General features: G+C 38.7%; 1 protein-coding gene across 1 annotated transcript; it reads left to right on the forward strand.

Moving 5' to 3' along the window:
- The first annotated feature begins 1,577 nt into the window (after positions 1–1,577).
- LOC119780028 (WD repeat-containing protein 82-like) lies at positions 1,578–7,802 on the forward strand. The gene is made up of 9 exons (XM_038279905.1): positions 1,578–1,941; positions 2,018–2,118; positions 2,199–2,265; positions 5,058–5,157; positions 5,298–5,414; positions 5,508–5,663; positions 5,760–5,829; positions 7,222–7,364; positions 7,468–7,802. The coding sequence occupies exons 1-9, from the start codon at positions 1,781–1,783 to the stop codon at positions 7,498–7,500; spliced, it is 948 nt and encodes a 315-aa protein (XP_038135833.1). The 5' UTR covers positions 1,578–1,780; the 3' UTR covers positions 7,501–7,802.
- Positions 7,803–10,050: the final 2,248 nt, after the last annotated feature.

The raw sequence follows: 10,050 nt of genomic DNA on the forward strand, positions 1-10,050 counted from the left end.
CCTGACCCATTATCCCACATGATAATAGGTCTGCATTGCGACTGGAACAGTTAAGATGTGTTTTAACACAAGGTCCTCAGTTTCCAACTTAAATTTAAATACAGGACACTGTCCTTTTTTATTTTTATTTTTTGAAAGGTTAGAATTATGTATGGGGTTTCAATAGTGCCAGAAATATGTTTATGTAATGTGTATACATGTGTCTATGTCATATGTTTGTGTCTTTTTACAATTCAGTTCAATTGACCTTTTTTATATGTATATAATCTTTTTGCTGCTTTAAACAACAGAATAAATACAGTTCAGTTTCTAAAAAATCCACCATTTTTAGAAATAGAAACTGAACTTTATTGATCTCATAATGGAGAATTTAACTCTCTGCATTTAACCCATCCCCTGTGGGCAGCAGTGGGCTGCCACTGTGCAGCGCCCAGGGAGCAGTGTGTCAGTTAAGGGTCTTGCTCAAAGACCCAAAGTGGAGGCTGTGGGGATTGAACCAGGTACTTGCAACCTTCAACACTAGCGCACTTCTCTAACCACAAGGCCAACACTCCCTGTTCTCTAAAAAAGTATAACAAACTGTGTAAATCTATTCCACTGCCTTTAATTCAATTGATTAAAAATTCTAGGTTATATAATAATTACCCACCAATATTGCCCAGTTGATTGATTTCACAATGCTATCTGTTTAATAAAAAAAAATGCAATAATAAATTCATTAACAGTTTTTTTAAAGCAAGAAAATTTCATGATTATAATAGATTTACTTGGAAGAGATATATTCCTGTTAGTTCAGATACAGTTGATAATGCATTCTCAAAATTTGTTAAATGGCCTATTCTACCTAAAGTCAAAGAAACACATTTTAAAGTTATAAACAAAATTTATCCTGTGGCAGAATTTTTAAGAAAAAGATTTGGTTTTGAGGAGGATCAATGTTCCTTTTGTAATAATAATAGTGAAACCGTTGAACATATGTTTTACCTGTGTCCTACTCCACATCGCTTCTGGAAATAGTTGAAAGATTTGATTTCTTTAAAGATTAATGATGTATATTGACAATCCTGCTGTTGGGTAAATATCATATCCACCGTGCTAAATGGAGAAATTATAAACCTTCCTTTCATTGGTTTATTAATGACTTTAAAACCTATTTTTCTTCTCTTAAAAAGATTTTAAAAAATGAAAAATAAGTGCATCCACCTTTTTTTATATATATTTCTGTGGCTCTTTCTATGTTTGATTTGAATATTTGCCAAGATAAATCCCCTGCTTGTTAGTTTAATTTTCAGGGGTTTTTTAAATTGTAATGTACACCTTTGCCATCCTCTCTGAGAGTATTTTCTTTTTTTCATGTAAATTTCTATGACATAATAAAATAAAATAAACAGAAAGGATTTTAAGGCATCTTTTTTTTGTCAGGAAATACATTATTAACTTTTAACACAATATATTTTAGAACGTTTAATATTTCTGTGGAGGGAAAACGTCATTTATTTATTTTTTTCTTTTTTACAAAATAAACGAAGAAGACCCGGATGTATATCTGGATGCGCATGCGCAAATGAGCTGATGGCGCACGCGCAGAACGGATCGTGCTTCCGGGACGGATCGGGTAGTGGCAGTACTGTTAACCAAAACATAAGCAGTTATATTTGTATAACAGCGTTAAATATACATGCAATGTAACTCATTTTAACTAAGATTTTAAGCTAAATATAAGTCAAGCACAAAGAACATCTCGCTGTGTGAGTTCGGATGTTTTTAACCAGCAGCTGCGATGAAGATCTCAGACAGCCTCCTGAGGAGTTTTAAAGTCGCCAGAATCCACCGATATCATTCAGAAAAAGTAAATTGTGTCCACTACAGCGCCAATGGTGAACACGCCGTTTCAAGTGGCAACGACGACTGTATTGTTTTATATGACATCCAGGAGGGAAAGTGAGTGGGCAGTTCAGTGCTTCAAAACAACACATTTGTAAATATAGTAAATTATTTGTGGTGTGTTCCACTTTAGACCGTCCAGGACTCTGTACAGCAAGAAGTATGGAGTAGATCTGATCCGCTTCACACACGGGGAGGCCAAGAATGTGGTCTTCAGCTCCAACAAATTGGATGGTAAACAGCTGATTGTTATCGCCACAGGGAGCAGATATGTGGGAATTTCAGGAAAGCTGAGTTTGCTTGGTGTCTTACAGATACAATTAGATATCTGTCGCTTACTGACAACAAGTTTATCCGATATTTCCCCGGTCACTCTGCAAGGTAACTAATATTTGTTGCTTTGATAAAAATTTTTTACCTATTTTTTCACATTTTGTCAAGTTACAACCACAAAACTCTTGTTTCAAATTGGATCCAGATCAAGGCTTTGGCTTGTTCATTTTAACAATCGGTTCAACTTCAATCTGTCTGTTTAGCTTTAATGTTCTGCTTCAAGTTACAAATATAACTCCCTCTCCAACAACTTTGACCACCTTCTCTCTTTCAGTGCTGTAAACAAACCATTATACTGCCACCTCAATGCTCAGACTGGTAATCTGTGATACCGGGAATTTGCCCGGTGGGCCGGTCCTAATTTCAGTGTGCGAGGGTTGGCCCTCCTTAAATCATACCGGCCCAGACACTTAAGGCTGATTTATACTTTGAAACCAGGTCCTCTGCGTAGGTGTCGCAGTGAACAAAAAGGCGTCCCAGCCCCCTCCGCAGACACTCCGCTGCACCTCTCCCAAATTGTAACTGACCGCAGACAGTGCTGCAGACAGGAGGCCGGCTTGTTTTGGTTTTATGACCAAAACTGAGGAAAACAACTCGAGAAGTTTGACCCGCTAGAAGAGCGAGGTGTGTGAGAACGCTGGGACCATTTTTCCACCTGGATCCCTGCTCTTTTTCAACATCATGTCCCTCCGTTGTCGGACTAAACTCGCCCCCACTTCCTCACCGCCTCAGCCATATCTAGCCACAGCGTATAGCACAGACCACGCTTCAATATTAAACATAAATCAAAAATGTCTGCGTCAAGCTCATTGCGACACACTGCTGCCGGAGTATAACCAGCCCGTTATTCTCCGGCTGAAGCACCTACCTGTGAGCTCAAGAAGTAATACAATGTTAACTACCTTAATGATGCATGCAGTATATATAGCCCTTCCTTGTCATGCACATCCTTGTGACGGTTGGCATATGGTGTCATTTTCTATTTCTTCAAACTGTAAAATCCTTGCAAAAGAGTAAATTATAATAAAATGCTTTCTTTAAAACAAATTACAATGTTCCTAGCCTGGGTGCCAGTCAGAACTTAGTCCCGCCCACAAGGTTTGAGTTCGGGGAAGTTCGGTCTGGCTCTGCTCCATAGTAGCGCGAGTATTAAAGCCCACTGTCAGGCGATCCAATCAAATTGTCAGGGCGGACTTTATACGATGATGGACAGATGATCAACAGTAACGTAATCAACCACGTGACCAAAGCGCGCTAGGGTGACAACAATAATGGCTGCCACTGGAGAGTTTGGGTGAGTAGATTCTGCTATTAGGTCTGTTCTAGAAGATATCGACAGCAAATTAATTTTAAAATAGGAACAGAGAAAAGCGAAACTGCACGCTTTGATTTTTGTGGACAACAACTATGCCTTGCTTAACATACGTCACGCACTCCGTTGCTCTTATTGGTTGTAGGTCTATCCAACTGAGTGCAGAGGCATTTTTTTCCTGGTTCGTTCGAAACACGCCCCATAATCACAGCTCTATGGAGCAGTATCAGACTCATATTCTGACTAGAATTGAGTCGGACTACGTCAGGCTACAATGTTCCTCTTATATTTGGCAAATTTGTGTTTGAATATTTTGCAAATTTATGTTGCGGTGCATGATGGGGATTTGCATCTAAGGGCTGATTTATACTTCGAAACTAGGTTGTCTGCGTAGGTGTCGCAGTGAACAAACAGATGTCCCCTCTGCAGACACTATGCTGCACCTCCCAAATTATAGGTCAGACAGTGCTGCAGACAGGAGTTTTTTTTTTTTTTATGACCGAAATTAAAGAAAACAACTCGAGAAGTTGGACCAGCTAGAAGAGCGAGGTGTGTGAGAACGCTGGGAGCCTTTTTCCACCTGGATTCCTGCTCTTTTTTGCCCTCATGTCCCTCTGTTGTTGGACAAACTCGCCCCCACTTCCTCAGCGCCTTGGCCGTATTTAGACCCACAGCATTTAGCGCAGACCACGCTTCAATATTGGGCACAAATCAAAAATGTCTGCGTCAAGCTCACTGCGACACACTGCTGCAGGAGTATAACCAGCCCTTAAATGCTAACGTTTCCCATCTTATGTGCATTGTTGCCAGGTTGGGATGTTTTGGCTGTTTAGGATGGCCGTCTATGGGTAAAAAATATTTTTCTTTAGTGGTTTGGCCTAAAAGATCATTAGACTTTGGTTCAAACTGGGCGTGATTTCGTATATCCAGACAGTTTATGAAATTTTTTTTTTTGGCTGGAAAATGTGTGTCAGTGACATCTGGCAACCCTGCAGATGTGAGTGTGGACATAAGTGGGCTGATGTAGATGGAAAAATGCCAGGGCTGAAAATCGTACCCAGTCTGAGCCTGGCCACCTCCATGGTTCCTCGTGGAGGGGGTGTAACAATGTGCGGTTATGTTTACTTTTTATGTTGGTCTTTCACATAAACTTCATAAAATACCCATGTCACTAATGTCTTCAAGCACATTTCTCATTGATAACTTTTGCCAATGTAAAAAAAATATATATATATATGTACCTTTTTCTTTCACTTTGTTGGTAGGAGGAAGTTTTTAATTTAATAATATTCATTCTGTAATATTTTTATCAGCAAATTTTGTAAAGATAACTTATTTTGTACTTTTGAATGAACGCCAGTAATAGTTTTTTTTTTTTGGCATTTTCTGCAAACCTCATAACTCTTTCATAAAAGCAGTTTTTATGGGCGATATTCTGAAACTGTTTATTATCTAAGCTTGTTTATTTTCAATGTAACCTGACAGTTTCCTTCACACTGATCAAAGTAAGCTTTATTTGTCTAATCAGGGTAACTGCACTATCCATGTCTCCGGTGGATGAGACATTCATCTCCAGCTCTTTGGATAAGACTATCCGCATCTGGGATCTGCGTTCCCCCGATTGCCAAGTAAGACTGTTTAGCTCAAGCTTCGCATGTAGTCCTTTACAACAGGCCAGTGGTCGTCAATAATAAAAACAAGAATAAGATCAAAGATCTGGTGTTATATTAATTTTTTTGTCTTTTCTGTGTTGCTTTGTGTGTCTCAGGGTTTGACTGACCCTCTGGGGAAACCTGTGTGCTCCTTTGACCCAGATGGACTGGTATTTGCAGCAGGAGTGGAATCCCAGGCTATCAAACTGTACGACATCCGTGCTTTTGACAAGGTGCAAATCATTGTGAGATGTGTGATCTGACCCTAGAAAAATAAATGCTGCTGCTGTGACTAATGACATCGGCGATACTACTGTGTCTTTAAGGGTCCCTTTGCATGTTTTGAGACCAGATTAAATCGGACCTGCGACTGGACTGGACTGAAATTCAGTAACGATGGAAAGCTTATTCTTATTTGCACCAATGGAGGTGCTGTCCGCATCCTGAACGCCTTTAGTGGATCAGTGCTGCACACTTTTTCAGTAAGACACAGAAACACAGATGTGCTAAAGGATATGTATTTAGACATTAATATAGTGACTTTTAATTTTCTCAAGGACTTTATTACCTAATTTCAGGGTTATAACAACAGTAAAGGCATCTCCCTGGAGGCCTCCTTCACACCAGACTCAAAGTTTGTCATGATTGGTAAGCTAAATACGTTTTTCTTCTGCTCCTCTCAGATGAAGAACATCTGGGGCTTTATACATCTGGTTAAATCATTTATTAATTTTGTAATTTTATAACAAGCTGTGAAGAAGGGTGCACTTGATCAGTTTTTTTGTGTTGCTTTGTTTCATTTTTTAAAATCTTCCCTCAGACTCTTTATCAGATTAACATCCGGGCTTTGACTAGGCCATCCGCTGGAGGTTTAATCTCCACCCTGGTTCACAAACCTTTGCAATCTCCGTCATGCCATATATCAAGTTCCATTCATCCTCCTATTAGTTCAGGTCAGCTTCCCTTGTAATGGTAGGTTATCTGTAGCTGAGAGAAAGCGGCTGGATAAACTGTTCAGGAAGGCCAGCTCTGTGATTGGATGCCCTCTGGACTCAGTGCATGAGGTGGGAAACAAAAGGATCCTAACTAAATTAACACCTCTGTTGGATAATGTCCCCCCCCCCATGCATGAAGCTGTTATAGAACTGGAGAGCTCCCTCAGTGACAGACTGCTGCACCCTAAATGCACACAGATCACAGATTTTTCCTCCCAGCAGCTGTAAGACTCTATAACCACCACTGTTCCCAGTAACCTCAATAAGTTGTTACATTCATGCTTAGTCATTTAGTCAGTTAAATAACATACTGCTGTTATTTTTGCACATCTCTGATGTTGCTGCTATTTTCAAATGTCAATTACTATAAAAATATCCATATTCTCCAGGTGAACAGTTTTTATATTTATAAACACTTTAAAGTACAGTATTTAATTGTTTATCTCTTCACTATTATGTTATTCTTATAATTTTTTCTAAGGTCCATATTTGTGGGACCATTTTTTTCTATAATCTTTTAAACACCAGGATTTTCCCATTCTGGGACAATAAATAGATTTTCTATTTCATTTTATTCTATTCTATTCTAATGAAAAACACCCTTATTGGATGATGCTGCCACTCCCATGTTTCACCATACAGATGGTGTGTTCAGGGTGATGTTTGGTGGTACTGTTCTCTATGTGAATCATTTGGATATGTAGTAGACCAAACAGTGTATTTATATTTTACATGCTGTGTGTCGTAAATGGCTTGAGGCACACTAATTTTGGTCCTATCAGCAAATCCTTCCACCTGAGCTGTGGATCTCCAGCTCCTCCTCACTTACAATGAACCTCATGGCTGTCCGTCCTAAACTTGCTTAAATAAGCAGTTTTCTGGGAGATGTTATGCTCTTTTAGGCTGTGGGTTCTATTTTCTAACCTAATCCTTTGTTTTCGACCATTTAAGTTCGTAGTTTTCACAAATCAATATGTGTAAAGGTTAAACGAGTTTGACTACCCTTGGCAGGCGGTTTATACAGAGTCTATCTTATGTTGTGCAGGTTCAGAGGATGGACGAGTTCATGTTTGGAGTACTGAAAGTGGGATGAAGGTGGCCGTGCTGGATGGCAAACACCCAGGACCTATCAACGGTCTACAGTTTAACCCCAGATACATGACATTTGCCAGCGCATGCACAAACATGGTGAGAGCAAATATATTACATGAAACTGCTGGGCTAAGTGCTTCTTTCTTTACTATTCATGTTAATCTTTACTGTTTTGATGTTGCTGTTTTTTCCTCCACAGTCTTTCTGGCTGCCGTGTATTGATGACTTATAGTAGAGGGGCTGAGACACCTTCCCACCCAGCAGTGAGGTGGGATATCTCAGCATGTTGGACTTTATGTTTTAGGACACTTTGCCCAAGAAATATAGAAGTATTCTTAAAAGCTTTTTACATGTTTTACAACAGTATTCTGAGGCTTTTAAAAAGCCTGTCGTCTCCTTTTAAAATTGTCCTCCTAACATTGTTCGTGTGTGGTTATTTTAAGAATTTTATACTATGTCTTTGTAAATTCTTCTTTTTAAAAAACTGTTGCTGTTCACATTTTTGATATTAAACGATTTGTTTTCAAAGTTTTGTCTTTTTTATTGTACGTATATTAATATTAATCTTTCCTAACATTTCACGGTGACCAGAACAAAATTGAGAAGAACAAGACAAAAGGCACTAACAAAAAAAAATAGAAAAGACTGAAATATACATTTTGGATGTTGTTTTGGGGTTTTTAAATGGTTACATTTTATAGCCTATTAAAGCACTTAATCACAAAGTTTTTTTCTACGTTCACACTGGATGCGCTTTTTGCAGCAAAGAAGCACCTTCTGCTTCATTTTTGATGCTTGTACACACTAAGGTCCGACGCACTTCTAGAGCATTTTTGATTCTCCTGAAGCGCGTCCAGTAAACTGTACAGATGCATCTGATGTTTCTGCTGCTCCTGGGTTCAATGGCAGAGATAAATTTTGCTATATTTGCTGTTATAAGTGGGTAAAAAGTTGTTTTAATATGTTTTTAAGTAGGGATACACCGATCCGATATTTTTATTGGTATCGGTCCAGATATAAAGAAAAAAAACTAGATCGGTATCGGTGACAATTGACTCGATATAGAGGCCGATCTATTCATTCCAACTATGCTATGCTCTGCCCTCATGCGGCAGCGCAACAAAACAACACGGCCATATTGTTTATGATTGAGCGAGCGAAAAGATCTATTTGTGGCAGAAATGTTCTGAGGGGGCGGTGTTAAATCTTCAAACTATAACACCACCAACTTAATGAAATACCTCTAGAAGTTTCATAACAAGGAACATGCTGAGATTATCGGACTCTACAAACAAAAAGGAATGCAGCAGGAAGCAGCTGACTTTGATGGAAGCAAAGGAAAGAAGTGAAATTTTTTTATATAACAGTATACAGGCCAAAAAAATCACAGAGGTGATACTTGATAATGATAATGACACTTTTTTTTACATGTTGACCAAGTCAGATATAAATAAATGAATCATAACATTTATATTAAGGTTGTTTCCTAATTTTTTTATTTTTTTTTTTGAGAAAAGGGGAATCAAATCATATGCACAGAAGAATGATCTGTTTTTTTCACACAATAAAACCATTTTTAGGTAATAATTCAGTGCTGTTTTTGGTATCGGTATTGGCCAACATTAAACTTCAAATACCTGTGTCGCAGTGGTCTCCAACCCTGGTCCTCAAGATCTACTGTCCTACAGATTTTAGATCCATCTCTGCTTCAACACAGCTGAATCAAATGATTGATTACCTTTTCAAGCCATTCATTTGATTCAGCTGTGTTGAAGCAGCGATGCATCTAAAATCTGTAGGACAGTAGATCTTGAGGACCAGGGTTGGAGACCACTGCGTGTATCGTATCGGAGGTGAAAAAAGTGAATCGGTGCAACCCTATTTTTAAGTAAGTAAATCCACCTAAAAACATCGCCTGTGCCTTGAAATATTATTTCACCCTTAGAGGTGCTTAGACCTCATATTCCGGCGGTGTGCTATCATTGGGAATCCAGCAACAGCAGCTACCTCAAGGTTGGTCGACTCATGTGGTTTTTCCTCCTACTTTGTTGCAGCTGGAACTAGATGGTAGTGTTTTTCAGATATGTTTAGACAAACTGCAAGAACCAGGATAATAAAAGCAAACATATTTTTCCAGCAGGTTTTGGCATTTTAAGTTAATTTAGGCGTTTATAAGGTGTTTTAGGGGAGTGATTATAGTTCTCTGCATCAGCATTGCTGTGTCTGTCTCCCTACCAGCTCCCAGATCAGCTTCTCTGATTGGTAAATGGGGCTCGTCGAGCAGCAAAAAGTCAGATTTTTCAACTTCAACATCTGTTGCTTGTGAAGCACGTCACGTACCTCATGCTCAGAAACTCTTGAGGCCCTGCTTCAGCTGCTCAAATGTGTCAAGATGAGCTGCTCCTGCTGATCCAGGACCTTTTGATGCACCATGATACGCGTCAACCATAGGCTTTGCATGTAAACCAGCTGCTTCTGCTGCCAGAAGCACGTCAGGTGTGAACTTGGCATAATCATGTTTTCCAGTTTTGTACTTTCATATTGAGTCCAATCCCCAACTTTGTTGGTATAAAATTTCATTTATTGGATTCTTATAGTGTACTTTAATGTCGGTTGGTTTAACTGGTGATATGCTCAGTACTTCTTTTTATTCTTTTTTTGTAATTCCATTGTAATTCTTTTAGGTATAAGGCTAAATGATTTAAATACATAGCTATAGTAAATCTTTTTATTTTTATACTAATAACTGGAAACTATCAATTTGATAGCAGAGTTCAGGAGA

Source organism: Cyprinodon tularosa, unplaced genomic scaffold, assembly GCF_016077235.1.
Source record: "Cyprinodon tularosa strain WSP-4 unplaced genomic scaffold, ASM1607723v1 ctg154, whole genome shotgun sequence".
NCBI lineage: Eukaryota > Metazoa > Chordata > Actinopteri > Cyprinodontiformes > Cyprinodontidae > Cyprinodon > Cyprinodon tularosa.

Bases quoted from the DNA above. Each gene is read 5' to 3' on its own strand.
- LOC119780028 (XM_038279905.1), top strand. From the start codon at position 1,781: ATGAAGATCTCAGACAGCCTCCTGAGGAGTTTTAAAGTCGCCAGAATC. The intron at 5,830-7,221 runs GTAAGCTAAATA...TATGTTGTGCAG, and splicing joins CTCAAAGTTTGTCATGATTG to GTTCAGAGGATGGACGAGTT. The intron at 7,365-7,467 runs GTGAGAGCAAAT...TTTCCTCCACAG, and splicing joins CCAGCGCATGCACAAACATG to TCTTTCTGGCTGCCGTGTAT.